Source organism: Felis catus, chromosome D4, assembly GCF_018350175.1.
Source record: "Felis catus isolate Fca126 chromosome D4, F.catus_Fca126_mat1.0, whole genome shotgun sequence".
NCBI lineage: Eukaryota > Metazoa > Chordata > Mammalia > Carnivora > Felidae > Felis > Felis catus.
The window spans coordinates 56144269-56159133 of record NC_058380.1 but is presented as its reverse complement, the minus strand read 5'-3'; the positions used below and the strand labels follow the sequence as shown (position 1 = coordinate 56159133).

Below are 14865 nucleotides of genomic sequence, written 5' to 3'. Positions count from 1 at the left end.
ATACTTTTGGTATATTTATGAAAACTTTGTCAAGCTTATGGTTTGATTTTTTTGGTGGCCAACCCCCACCCAGAGTTGCATCATTAGAACAAAAGATATTCCTAATGCTCTTATCATTTAGGAATTTACCAGGGTCTTAGGAGTTCTGTGCCCGGAACCATGGGCAGAGACCAATATATACTTTATATTATCTAGGTGAAAGATACTAGGACCAAACCACCAAGGCTGTGGTGGTTGGAATGAGGATAGAGGGGGAAAATTTGACAAATATTTACTCTATTAAATTGGCTGGACCTGTTGATTAGATTTGGGATTAAAGGAGAGGAAAGGAATCTAGGATGCTTCCCAGTTTAGCTCTGAGTCACTGGTTCATGATACTGTCACTCACGTACTCCCACCCCCCTCACCAAAGAAGAGAAAGGTGGAGGGGCAGTTTTGTGGGGAGGTCATGAGTTGATTATTGACAAATAGTTCAGATGCTTAATTATGGAAACATTTTGATAATGATCCCTGAATGTTTTTGCTGCAACTAAAGTTACACTGGAATTCTAGAAGTGTCAATAATGCTGTACAGTATTCAGGCCAAAAAAACTCTAGGTGTTTCATCAGCAATGAGGAGCAGTCTTTTAAGTTAGTTACCTTCTTGTGTTGAGATTTGATTGGTTAAAACTAGTGGCATGGAATTGCATAGCCAACATATGAAATAAATCCATATAGTTGTTTTTAATGATCTATGCCTTGGTTCCTTCATTTTAAAAAAGGAAGATGGTGATAATTGCCACTTAACAAAAAGTCTTGGAAGAATCAGGTAGCACAATTAATTACATATTAATTTAGATCCCAGTGAATGGAATTATTGTTTGAATTTTTCTTTGCTTTCTCAGCATCATTCCTTTAGAAATAATTCCTGGTGCCAACGTGGAAACAGTTCCCAAAAGGATGTAGCCTTGGGTAAGAGTCTATATCATCTTAGTAATTTATAAAAAACTGATTTAATAATTATTTTTCCAGTGAAACACATGAAGATATATTTTGTCAAAAGTATTTTATAACTGCAAAATGGCAAAAATCTGCGAGTGACAATTTACAATTGGATTAGACCAGGATTTTAAAGTTAAAGCCCTGATTTTAAACCCAGCATTGGCTGGGAATTCTTTAAAAATTAAGCCCCTAGGGGCATCTAGGTGGCTCGGTTGAGTGTGCCAACTTTAGCTCAAGTCGTGATCTTGCAGTTCGTGAGTTTGAGCCCCACGTCGGGCTCACTGCTGTCAGCCTGTCAGCACGGAGCCTGCTTTGGATCCTCTGTCCCCATCTCTCTGCCCCTTCCCCACTTGCCTTCTCCCAAAAATAAATAAATACTAAAAATTAAGCCTCTATATTTAGAATAATACTTCTACTGTTTTAAGATAACTGGGTTCGACAATTTTGTTATGTTTATTTTTAGGTGATTATTCCCATGTTTTTCACCAAACTTAGAGACTTAAGCTCATAGTGGGGCTTTTGAAAGGAATTGCAGTAATTGCAAAGTATTGGTTATCTAACCATAAACTTGAAATTTATCTTTTTCCAGTGAAAACAGAATCTCTCAAAAACTGCTTTTGGGTATAACTCACATAATTCGTATCCAAAAATCCACCTCTATCTAGCCTTAAGAATTCTATTAAGTGTCATATATTCTCATTCCTTTGCAGCTGTTGTTTTGAGCAGTTGTTTAGTAACACTTGTCTTCTGTTGAGATCACTAGTCTATAGATAGAATAATCCCTAGAGTTTGAAATAACTAACTCCCTTGTTGAGGGAAAAGTGTATACTATATCATCTACCTCTTAATCTTCCAGTGATAATACTGAATTTCTTATGTTCTTAATTAAGGAACTTATGCCTAACATGGAGTATGGAAACATTTTAATGAAAATTGTTTGAGAATACTGGGTTTGTATTGTATACTTAATGGTACGGTGGACCCAGTGACCTTGTTAGTGGTCCCTTAAAAAGTGATCATTGTTAGTGTGTCCTAGAGCTAGATAGGTTGGCGGTTTAGTATGTGAACATACTAAAAGCCATTGAATTCACTTTAAGTGGATGAGTTGTATGCTGTGTGAATTAGATCTCAGTAAAGCTGTTTTATATATTTTTAAAAGTGGTCATTGTCACAATTTTAGGGGAACTTAGATGAAGAAATATTTCTTGGCAATCAGAAGCTATTTTAGTTCTTTTATTTTCATACTACTTCTATAATAATAGAGTATATAATATGCTCTAATGCCTACTGACCTTCTGATGTAGTTCCCTTACTTTCAGAAACAGCATATTCATTTAAAACATACACAATTGAGTATGTAGAGAGGGGAAAACAGTTGTTTAAAGAGGCCATGGTGGTTTAGCCTATGAAAGCTGTGTGATCATTGGAGAAGTCAATTATTCAGAGCTAGCTTTAGTTCCCACATAAAATGAAGATGTTGGACCACATCCTAGCTCTCAAACGCCCACAGGGCTAACCAGTTAATGTAAATGAATAAAGTTGTTTGGTTGGCATAAAGGAACCAGAAGCAGAGAGACTATGGTGTATAGGATAGTATATGCGCTTCTAATGTTTATTTTTGTTTGTTTATTTATTAGAAAGTATGTGAGCTGTATATGCTCTTCTAAAGAGAGCAGCACAACTCCGTTTTGGTCTGTTATTGCCTTATTTTATTGTAGGCTCAATGTAACTATCTTTTGATTCTCGAGAAAAACAAACTGGATTTTTAATTGCTCTTGATTTTTAAACAGTGAAACGAATCCTAAAAAAGTTTTAAACACTATGCAAGCCAAACTGCAAGGTATGAAGGATGAAGGAATCCTTCATAGGCCAAATGTTCTAGATTATATCAGCTGTTGACTAAATGACCTCTTTTGACTTGGCTAGCCATAGGACTCCCCCCCCCTTTTTTTTTTTTTTTAATCTTATAGAAATGCAGTGTGGTGCATACCAAAGAATATGTGTGAAACATATGTAGGTTATAAAGTATAATACAAAATGAATAAAATTCCTAGACCTGACATATCATCTCCCTTTGTTCTCTTCCTGTTCCACATTTCCCTGCTCACTCCTCTGAGGTAACCACTATTCTACATTTTGGGATTAGATGCCTAAATAATACATTGGACTTGCCTGGTTTTGCTCGAGCCTTAAAAACAACATAGTTTTCTAGGATTTGCTTTTCAGGTGATGTTTCTGGGATTTGTTAAGTTGAGTGTAGTTATAGTTTGTTCTTTTATCACTATTGTATAATATTCCATTGTGTGAATGTATCCACATTTATTTAGTCTCCAGCCAGTAAACATTCAGGTTATTTTCAGCTTTTGGTTCTTGTGAAGAGTGCTGCTATGCACATATTTCTATGTGCCTCCTGAAGCATGTGCAGAAGTTTCGTAGGGTATATACCGAGGAGATGAGTTGCTTGGTTGTATAATATATGAAGACTCAACTTCATAAGATAATGTCAAACTGTTTTTCAGTATAACTGACTTAGCCCCATGATTCTTGACTCTGAAAGTTCTCCATAGCTTTGCCTTTTCTAATTTAATGTATTCTCTTCTTCCACACTTTTTTTTCTCTTGGTGAAGATGACCTGCTTCACTGCCCCCCTATTTTCTTTTTCTCAAGAACTGTATGTTCTCTGCCATTTCACTTCATTAAGAACATTTTCTGTAATAGATAAAAAAGGACTGGGATGCCTGGGTGGCTCAGTCAGTTGAGTTGTCTGACTTCGGCTCAGGTCATGAGCTCATGGTTCTTGAGTTTGAGCCCCACGTTGGGGTCTGTGCTGACAGCTCAGACCCTGGAGCCTGCTTTGGATTCTGTGTCTCCCTCTCTCTCTGCCCTTCCTTCACTCGTGCTCTGTCTCTCTCTCTCAAAAATAAATAAACATTAAAAAAATTTTTTTAAAGGACTTTAATAGAATAGAATGATATTTAAAAATATTATCTTTTCATATTTCATATGTGTAACTTGCTAAAGGAGCCTTTTTGAAAGTTTTTCCATACAGAAATATTTACTGATACTTTAATGGTCATTCAGGCACCTGGGTGGCTCAGTTAAGTGTCTGACTCCTGGTTTCCACTCAGGTCAAGGTTTCACTGTTCAGGGAATCGAGACCCGTGTCGGGCTCTGTGTTGACAGCATGGAGCCTGCTTGGGATTCTCTGCCTTTCTCACTCTCTGTCTCCCTCAGAAGAAATAAATAAACGTTAAAAAAAATTTAATGGTCATTTAAAGAACTTTGTAAATTATGTTTGTCAGGTTCTGTATAGGATTACATTTAAGTTCTGTTTACTGTGGCTGTGTTTTTTTAACTGCCTCACAAATGATCTGGATATTTCTGGCACTTATGAGCTCTTAGTTGTTTCAGGAGTTGCTCAGCATAAATAATTTGAAATTTTATTGTTGGGGAGTTTTTTTTTTTTAAATTTGGGAACATGAATTTTTCTGTAATCAATTTGAATACTTTTCTTTTAAAAAGGCTGTGAACACACAAATGTTTTCAGCTACTGTAAAAGCTACCCAAAGCCACATTTTATTTTCCTCTTCACCGTATTTTTTTGGTTTGTTTATTTAGTTATTTTGAGAGAGAGACAGAGAGAGAGAGAGAGAGACAGAGAGCAAAAGGGAAGAGGGGTAGAAGGAGAGGAGGGAGAGCAAGAGAGTCCTAAGCAGGTTCCACACTGTCAGCACTGAGCCTGACACAGGACTCATCCAACTAACTGTGAGATGGTGACAGCCAAAATCAAGGGTCAGACGCTTAACCAACTGAGTCACCCAGGCACCCCTTCACTGTATTTTTAATAATAGAAATAAATCATTAATTATTATTATTTAATCATTATAAAAAAGTATTTTTTGATACCATGAAGTCCATGTACAAGTGAGTCAGGCTTTTTTTCTTTTTCTAAACAGGCAGGTTTATTTTATTTAAAATAAATATGGATAGAGTTCCTAAACATCTTAACAAAATGAGGTAGGTTTTGGTTTATCCATTATTAAGCTTATATTGAGTTACTTTTTTTTTTTTAATATATTTTGTTTTTAAATAATCTCTACACCCACATGGGGCTCAAACTTACAAAGTTACAACCCAGAGCTCAAGAGTCACATGTTCTATTGACTGAGCTAGTCAAGCGCTGCTGTAATTACTTTTTAAAAACTATGGCCACCACACCCACCTAGAATGTGTTCCTTATGCCCTTCTTTTTTGTTTTTAATTTTTAAAAATGTTTTATTTATTTTTGAGAGAGTGCGAGCAGGGAAGGGTCAGAGAGAGGGGGACAGAGGATCTTAGCAGGGTCTGCACTGACAGCACTGATCCTGATGCAGGACTCAAATTCTCCAGCTTTGAGATCATGACCTGAGCTGCAGTTGGATGCACAACTGACTGAGCCCACCCAGGCACCCCTCCTTATGCCTTTTTCATTTATCCAAGTAAAGCTCTTGAGATTTTTGTTCTCTGCTTGAAGAGTCTAAAAAAGTGTTCAGCATGTGCATTTTTTTTTTCAAAGTAGACTTTATGCCCACTGTGGGGCTTGAACTCAGGACCCTGAGATTGAGAGTCACATGCTATACCAACTGAGCCAGCCAGGCACCCCCAGCATGTGCATTCTTGGCAACTCTTAACCACAGCTCACATTTTTTAAAATTTAATTTAGTTTTATTTTTAAGTAAACTCTCTACCCAACATGGGGCTTTAACTCATGACCTCAAGATCAGGAGTTGCATGCTCTGGGGTGCCTGGGTGGCTCAGTTGGTTGTGTCCGACCTCAGCTCAGGTCATGATCTCGCAGTTTGCGAGTTTGAGCCCCATGTGGGGCTCTGTGCTGACAGCTCAGAGCCTGGAGCCTGCTTCAGATTCTGTGTCTCTCTCCCCTTCTCTGCTAATGCTCGGTGTCTGTCTCTCAATAATAAGCATTAACAAAAAAAAAGTCACACGCCCTACTGTCTAAGCCAGCCAAACACCCCGACAGCTCAAATTTCTATAGAAAATTTCAATACATTTTATCATTTTCTTCTGTGGTTAATTTTGGTTTTGATAACTTTAGAAATGAATGCTTTAGGGGAAGAGCTTTTCCCATTTATTTTTTAACTATTTATTTATTTTTGAGAGACAGCATGAGCAGGGGGAGGGGCAGAGAGAGAGGGAGACAGAATCCCAAGCAAGCTCAGTTCTATCAGCGCAGAGCCGGATGCGAGGCTTGAATGCAGGAGTTGTGAGATCATGACCTGAACTGAAACCAAGAATTGGATGCTTAACCAACTGAGCCACTCAGGCGCCCTGCTTTTCCCTTTCAGATGTTAGTGTAACATCTAAAATTTAATGGTATGAGGTTTCTTCTTAGAGTGATAAAAATGTTCTAAAATTGGATTTTGATGATGGTTGTACAACTCTGAATATACTAAAAACTGTTGAATTGTACTCTTTAAGTGGGTGAGTTTTATGGTATGTGAATTATATCTTAATAAAGTTGTTAGAATTTAATGATGTCCTAGAAGGATTTATTGACCCTTTTTTCCTGTTTCTTTTTTGATAATCAAGTATTTGAGATGTCACATTAATTTGAGAAGCTAAAAATAACTTCTATGCTTTTGAACATGGACCATTTTCCCCTAGTTTTTCTGATTGGCAAGGAATACATAGATATTACATTTAGGTTTTCTACTTTTTTATAGTGATCAAAATTAAAAAAAAACATTTTTAATATTTACTTATTTTTGAGACAGAACACAACCAGGGTAGGGACAGAGAGAGGGAGACACAGAATCCAAAGCAGGCCTCAGGCTCTGAGCTGTCAGCACAAAGCCCGATGTGGGGCTTGAACCCACGACCACAAACCATGATATCATGACCTGAGCCAAAGTCGGACACCAAACTGACTGAGCCACCCTGGCGCCCCAGTGATCGAAACTTTTATTAGACATATTGAATAATCTTGACAATTCTACAAGCAGACAACAGTGGATTCTGATATGTTCTTCAAGTTTTTTGAAATTATAATACCTGCCCCTGGGTTAATGTTACTCAGTTGTCTCCCCCTAGAGGTGGAACACAGAACTCTTTTAGCATAAATATTCTATTTACCCATGGGATTGCTTATTTTCTAATAGGTAATATTTTCCCCAAGTCATTGATACTATATGTTTTTCTCAGTTTGACTTTAAAAAATTAGACTGATGGGGCCGCCTATGTGGCTCAGTTGGTTAGGTATCTGACTCTTGGTTTTGGCTCAGGTCATGATCTCATGGTTCGTTAGATCAGGCCCCACATAGGGCTCTGGGGCTCCTTGCTGCAGTGCAGAGCCTGCCTGGGATCCCCTCTCTCCCTCCCTCTTTGCCCTTCCCCTGCTTGCATGTGTGCTCTCTCTCTCAAAATAAACTTAAAAAAAATTAGACTAATTTAAGCAATTTCTTCTTTTATGTCATCTAGGTCAGTGAAAAAAGACTTATGAAAACCGGTAATTTAACTTTATTCCAAAGGCCTAAGAAATAAAAATCACACAGTTGAAAATCTCTTATCTGTATATGTTACATGGATTTAAAATAACAATGACACTATGTGATTTTATTTTATGTGACATTCTAGAAAATACGAGTCATCTATGAGACAGAAAGCAGGTTAATGGTTACCTTGGGCCCAGGGTGGAAGAGAGGATTGACAGCCAAGGGTGTTTAGGAACTTTCAGTAGGTGATTGATGGGACTGTATTGATTGTATTTTGACTGATATAGTGATTACATGGATATATATTTGTCATAATTCATAGAACTATACTCCTAAAATGGATCTAGTTTATTATATATAAGGAAAGTTGATTAAAAGAAAAATCAAATAAGACCACACATACACATGACGTTTATTTGTATCAAGTATTGATCTTTCAATATATAGCATCATCTAATATTTCCCTGTTGTATATGTAATCAGACATTTATGTTAACTATTTCAGTGGAGAGCAATTGTCATTGATGAAATAGTTTGAATAGAAGCCTACACATAGTATTTTGCAAATATAATATGTCTACTTTAGTAACTCTAATTCCTTACCTTTTGATTCTATGTTACATATTCAGGTTTTGACCAAATAATAGAAATTATCTTGTAACCATGTTAAAAGTCTTCATACAGTGCATCTATTTGTATCTAAGTCAGGTGGCCAACACTTTCTACATGCCAGGCATAGTGACCAGTGCTGAGTAAGAGAGCATGGCCCCATCCTTATGGAGTACTTTATAGTTTTCAAATTAGTTTTACATAAATATCTTACTGCATCCTTTAAGAGAGGGGAATGAAACTCAGAGAAACTGACTTTGTCCAGTTTACGCAGCTAGATGACTGAGTTAATATGATACCAAGTTCAGTTTCAGGCAATTTAGGTGGATAAAGTTACATAGTTCAGGTAGATGAATGGAAAGTTTGAGAGGGTATGTTAAATAGTTGGATCTTATCCACATCCTGGAATGTGAATAAACTTCCTTAATTGTATATAAAGTTACATGTATTCCCCTTCCAGTTGATTTTCTCTAACACCAGGATAAGAAAGTTTGAATTTCTTGGATTTCTTCCAAGACTATTTCTGATTGTTACCCCAACAGCTGAGACCCAGTAGATCCTGGGTGTCACAGGGGAGAACTCTGCATACTTGTGGCATTGAATGTGAGTGGGCCCTACATACAAAAACCTGTCATCTGACCCCATATTGATTTCACTGATTTGCAGGGCATTTTCATGGTGGTGGCAGCTGTGAGCTGAGCTGTGTTGTGCTGCAGCACAGATGCAGGAAGCTGCCAGTCTACTGAGCAGTGTAGATAGTGGGCCAGTCATGGGGGGATGGCAGTGTGGCTGTCTTTGCCACTACCTGTGAAGGAGGCAGAATGGAATAGTGGAAAGAACATGGGACTAGCCATGAGAAGACCTAAGTTCCAATCTTAGAACTGTTACTTGAGAGCTATATTACTATGGGCTATTCTCTGTATCATTCTAGTCTTCTAAGTAAAATGAGGGAGTGATCTGTGCACCACAGATAAATCTCAACATCATTATACTAAGTGAAAAAAGCTAGATACAAAAAAAGACTGTATTTTATAATCCCATTTATAGAAGACTTCAGAAAATACAAACTAATATATAATGACAGCAGATCAGTGGTTGCCTAGGGCCAGGGGCAGAGAAAAGGAAGGAATGCAAAGAGACATGAGGAGTCTTTTGAGAGTAATAAAAATGTTCTGCATTCTTTTTTTTTTTTTTTTAAGTTTACTTTTATTTATTTTGGAAGAGAGTAAGCAGGGGAGGGGCAGAGAGAGGGGGAGACAGAATCCTAAGCAGGCTTTGCACCTGCTTAGCATGGAGGCCAATATGGGGCTCGAACTCATGAACCACAAGATCATGACCTGAGCCAAAATCAAGAGCTGGACCCTTAACCAACTGAGCCACCCAGGCACCCTAGACAAATTTCTTAAAATATTGAAATGCTTAATTTACCCAGATTTTGATCTTATATTCCACTTTTAAAAAAAATTTTTTTTTCAACGTTTATTTATTTTTGGGACAGAGAGAAACAGAGCATGAACGGGGGAGGGGCAGAGAGAGAGGGAGACACAGAATTGGAAACAGGCTCCAGGCTCTGAGCCATCAGCCCAGAGCCCAACGCGGGGCTCGAACTCCCGGACCGCGAGATCGTGACCTGGCTGAAGTCGGACGCTTAACCGACTGCGCCACCCAGGTGCCCCTCTTATATTCCATTTGATTGTTTTACTGCTTCATGGTTATTATATCCTGTCATCTTTATTTACACCCTTATAGTCACAGTGTGACAAAGGTGTGAGTGGTAAATCTTAACTCCAATATATTTGGAGCACAAGAAACATGGAAAGAAGTCATGGAAATGACTTGACACCATCCCCTACCCCAATTTTCATCCTGTATTCTATTAATGGTTTTAAATGCTCAAAATCTGTCTTTTTTGTATTGTTTTTGTTTGTTTTTAAATGTTTATTTTTGAGAGAGTAGGGTAGGAGCAGAGAGAGAGAGAGAGGGAGACAGAAGATCTAAAACAGGCTCTGTGCTGACAGAGAGCCCCATGCGGGGCTCAGACTCAAACCGTGAGATCATAACTTGAGCTGAAAACGGAAACAACCAACTGAGCCCCCCAGGTATCCCTGCTCAAAATCCTTCTTAATAAATACTTCCAAAAGCCAAAACCAATTGTTAGGAGTTGACATTGAAGTTGAAAATTAACCTAGGGAAAATATTCAGTAACTCAAACATGAAGTAAGTAGCGACCATTCTGGATTAGTTGTGGCTGTATACAGCTATTCCTGATCTCCTTTCCCTAATGCTCAGGCCCTCTGTGCTTAAGACTTGCTGGAAACGCATAATCTTTAGCTGGACATGGGACAATGGGCAGCTACTTCTGAGACGTGTTTCTTGGAGGAAAGCTGATTTTAGGTTTTGGTCAGAAAATAATACAAGATGAAACTGTCAGACATTAATTGAAACACAGAATATATATTTAAAAAACCAAAACATGAGTTAATAGTGAATTTTTAAAAAGCACCCCCCACCCAAAAAAAAGGCAAAACCCAAATCCTAAAGGAACTCATTAGATACCATCCAAAACAACTAGGGCAGGTGTGCCTAGGTGGCTCAGATGGTTAAGTGTCCGACTGTTGGTTTAGGCTCAGGTCATAATTTTATGGTTCGTGGGTTGGAGCCCTGCATGAGGCTCCATGCTGACACTGCGGAGCCTGCTTAGGATTCTCTTTCCCTCTATCTCTGCCCCTCCCCTGCTCACTCACTATCCCTCTTTTTCTCAAAATAAAATAAATAGACATTAAAAACAAAATAAAATAGGGCATTACTTCTTACTCTGAAAATTGGAAATTAAAAGGAAAGAATACCTTTATTGCTGCCTTCTATGTACAAACTTTACTCTGGATGATCAAATAGCCCTAGTTGTTAACTGAAAGTTTTTCTTCACAAGAAAATTCCACCAACAATGATATATTCTGAAAATTACCATTTTGCAACCCCTAATGAAATAATTGAGGCAGGTAGCAATCATTGGATGAAACTATTGGATTGATTGGCTGATGAGAAAACTTTACAATGAAGGAATCAGCCTGCAAATCTAGCAGACATTTGCATATATTCTGATGTTTTTTTTTTATGTTTTTATTTTTTTACATTTATTTATTTTTGAGAAACAGAGTGAGACAAAGCGTGAGCGGGCGAGGGGGAGAGAGAGAAGAAGACACAGAATCCAAAGCAGGCTCCAGGCTCTGAGCAAGCGGTGAGCACAGAGCCTGATGCAGGGCTGAAACCCATGAACTGTGAGATCATGACCTGAGCCAAAGTCAGACGCTCAACCAACTGAGCCACCCAGGCGCCCCCTAATATGATGTATTTTAAAGTGCATAGTAACACCTATGAAGTATTTTTGCCCAAAATGTAGAACTTGATTCTAATATTGGGTTGTGAGATTAGGCCAAAACACAACAGGACACCTAGTTAAATTTGAATTTCAGATGAATAATGAGTGATTATTATTATTATTTTTTTGTTTTAGTATAAGGATGTCACATACTTGGAACATACTTGGTTTCTGCAAAAAGTCATTGAAGTAGAAAGGGAAAAAAGAAATGATGGGGTATTGCTCTGTAAGAAAAAAGATTTAAGAGACATGACAACCAAATGTGTGCACTTTGTTTGGATTCTGAGTTAAACAAAAATATTTTTGTAAAAAGATATTTTTAAAAATATATGTTTAAATACTTTATTGTTGGGAAAACTGGACAGCAACATGCAAATACACAAAAATTAACTCAAAATGGATTAAAGTCTGAAAGTAAGAGCTGAAACCATAAAACTTCTAGGAGAAAACGTAAGTGGTAAGCTCTTTGACACCAGTTCTGGCAATGATTTTTTGGATTTGACACCAAAAGCAAAGGCAACAAAAGCAAAAATAAAGCAGAACTGTATCACACTAAAAAGCTTCTTTATGTCAGAAGAAACCATCAATAAAATGAAAAGGCAGCCTACTGAATGGGAGAAAATATTTGTAAATCGTATATCTGATAAAGGGTTAATACCTAGAATATATATATAAAAAACCCTATAACTCAATAGCAAAGTAAATAATCTGAAAACAAAAATAAGCAGAGGATCTGAATAGCCATTTTTCCAAAGACCTACAGATGGCCAACAGGTACATGAAAAGATGCTTAGCATCACTCATCATCAGGAAAATGTAAATCAAAACCACAGTGGGGGGCATCTGAGTGGCTCAGTCGGTTAAGCTTAGGTCATGATCTTGTGGTTTGTGAGTTCTAGCTGTTCATTGGACTCTGTGCTGACAGCTCTGTGCCTGGAGCCTGCTTCGGGTTCTGTGTCTCTCTGTCTGCCCCTCCCCTGCTCGCTCGCTCTCTCTCGCTCTCGCTCTCTCTCTCTCTCTCAAAAATAAACATTAAAAAATTTGGGAGGGGCACCTGGGTGGCTCAGTGGGTTAAGCATCTGACTTCAGCTCAGGTCATTATCTCACGGTCTGTGAGTTCAAGCCCCATCTCGGGCTCTGGTGCTGACGGCTCAGAGCCTGGAGCCTGCTTCAGATTCTGTGTCTCCCTCTCTTTCTATACCTCCCCCCACCCACACTGTGTCTCTCTCTCAAAAACAAATACACACTAAAAAAACTAAAATATATTTTTTAAGATATTTTAGCAAAGGAAATAAAGAATAGAAGAAGCAAGTATGGCAAATTTTGATAATTGAAGAATCTAGGGGTAGTTAATGTGAGGGTTTATGGTACAATTCTATTCACTTTTGGGATATTAGGAATTTTTCGTAATATTTTAAAATGCTGTGGGTAGATTACTGTGCTTGAAATTTGCCAAGCAGTTAGTAGGTGCTTTACAGAATCTGCCTGCTATACAATCAATACACGTAGAGAGTATTTTAATATATCTAATTGTACTGTCAATACCTGTCAATACCAATTATTTTAGTTGAAGAAGCTGAGGCCCAGAGACATTAAATAATTTAATCACATGTCGCGTCAGATTCTTGGCAGAGCTTGACTGGATCCTGGATTTTTTTGATACCTAATCCAGTTATTTTCTGCTATATTATTTACTACTAAACAAACTCTTTGATGGTCTACTGGCCCGTTTAAAATAAAAGTCTTATTTGACATCTTAAAATAGAAAAGAAGAAACAATGTGAATGTTTTGCTCTCTGTTCAGTTTTCTCCCTACAGAATAAAAATATGTTTGGTGGTGGTGGTAGTAGTTTTAAGATCCATGTTTATGGGATGTCCATGATATGTTATACCAGTGCTTTAGTATTAGTTCCTTCTAAATCCACTGACAAAGTGGGCATGTCACTATTTTATTATAGCTAACATTTCTAAGAAGGATGAAGGGATGTTCTACAATAAAATAACTACAGAGAAAATATCAAAAGTAAAAACATGCATTTATGGATGGGTGTAAAGAGAAGGGTCATTATCCTGGTAAGCCTGCCTAAAGAAATCTAGAGCAAAAATCCTGGGGTACAGAAAAATAAAGTTCATTACAGTGATATTTTGGCAGCTTGAATCCCAACGTACTTAAATTTGTAGAAAAATTAGTTTAGTGTAGTTTCTTCCCCCCACCCTCCACCCCTTCTAAGGGAGACCTATTGCTACTCGTAGGTTACAGCCTTTGGGAAACTACTACAACTTACAACCCAGGTTATCTTGTTAACAGACCACCAGTGTTGGACTTTTTTGTTCTCCCTAATTATCTAATCAGGTGCTGAGGAACGTACTTTTAAAATGATCCTTTGCTCTCATCTTATTTAACCACTGAAAGATAAACCCAATAATACAATTTGAATAAAACATGGTTTTAAGAGTAATTTACATTTGCATTAGTATTGTCAATTTAAGATGACAACCAGGATGCCTGGGTGGCTCAGTTGGGTAAGTGTCCAGCTCTTGATCTTGGCTCAGGTCATGATCTCACAGTTTGGGATCGAGCCCTACATCAGGGTCTGTGCTGACAGTGCAGAGCCTGCTTGGGATTCTCTCTCTCCCTCTCTTTCTGCTTCTCCCCAGCGCGCGCGCGCGCTCTCTCTCTCTCAAAATAAATAAACTTAAAAATAAAATGACAACCAATAAACATTATTTTAGGGGTTCACTCCAAGATGTTTTTTAAAATGTTTTATTTATTTTGAGAGCAAGCAAGCATGTGAGCAGGGGAGGGGCAGAGAGAGAGGGAGAGAGAGGATCCCAAGCAGGCTCCGTGCTGTCAGCCCAGAATTGAACACAGGGCTCCATCTCCTGAACTATGAGATCATGACCTGATCTGAAATTAAGAGTTACATGCTTAACCAACTGAGCCACCCAGGCACCCCTCCAACAAGTTTTTAAAAATGAAATTCTGGTGGCACCTGGGTGGCTTAGTTGGTTAAGTGTCTGACTTGGCTTAGGTCATGATCTCATGGTTTGTGATTTCAAGCCTCATATCCAGCTCTGTGCTGACGGCTCAGAGCCTGGAGCCCATTTCAGATTCTGTGTCTCCCTTTCTCTCTGCCCCTCCCCCCTTCTCACTTTGTCTCTCTCTCAAAAATAAATAAACATTGGGGCCCCTGGGTGGCCTTAGCTGGTTGAGCATCTGACCTTGGCTCAGGTCATGATCTCACAGTTTGTGAGTTCGAGCCCCACATTGGGCTCGTTGCTGTCAGCCTGTTAGCGCAGAGCCCACTTCAGACCCTCTGTCTGTCCCTTCCCCACTTGTGCTCTCCCCAAAACAAATAAATATAAAAAATTAAATTAAAAAAAATTTTTAATGTTTATTTTATTTTT

At 38.2% G+C, this 14865-nt stretch overlaps 1 protein-coding gene across 8 annotated transcripts in view; it reads left to right on the top strand.

Annotated features, from left to right (window-relative positions):
• Positions 1-14865, top strand: part of KIF24 (kinesin family member 24) — a 76265-nt gene that overhangs the window by 4971 nt on the left and 56429 nt on the right. For 6 of the 8 annotated variants that reach the window (XM_019816096.3, XM_023242392.2, XM_019816100.3 and 3 more), the window contains exon 2: positions 885-951. The exons of the other annotated variants lie outside the window; for them this stretch is intronic. In XM_019816096.3, the coding sequence (XP_019671655.2) occupies positions 885-951 (67 nt within the window). The remainder of the gene's footprint in view (positions 1-884; positions 952-14865) is intronic. 8 annotated transcript variants of the gene reach the window in all.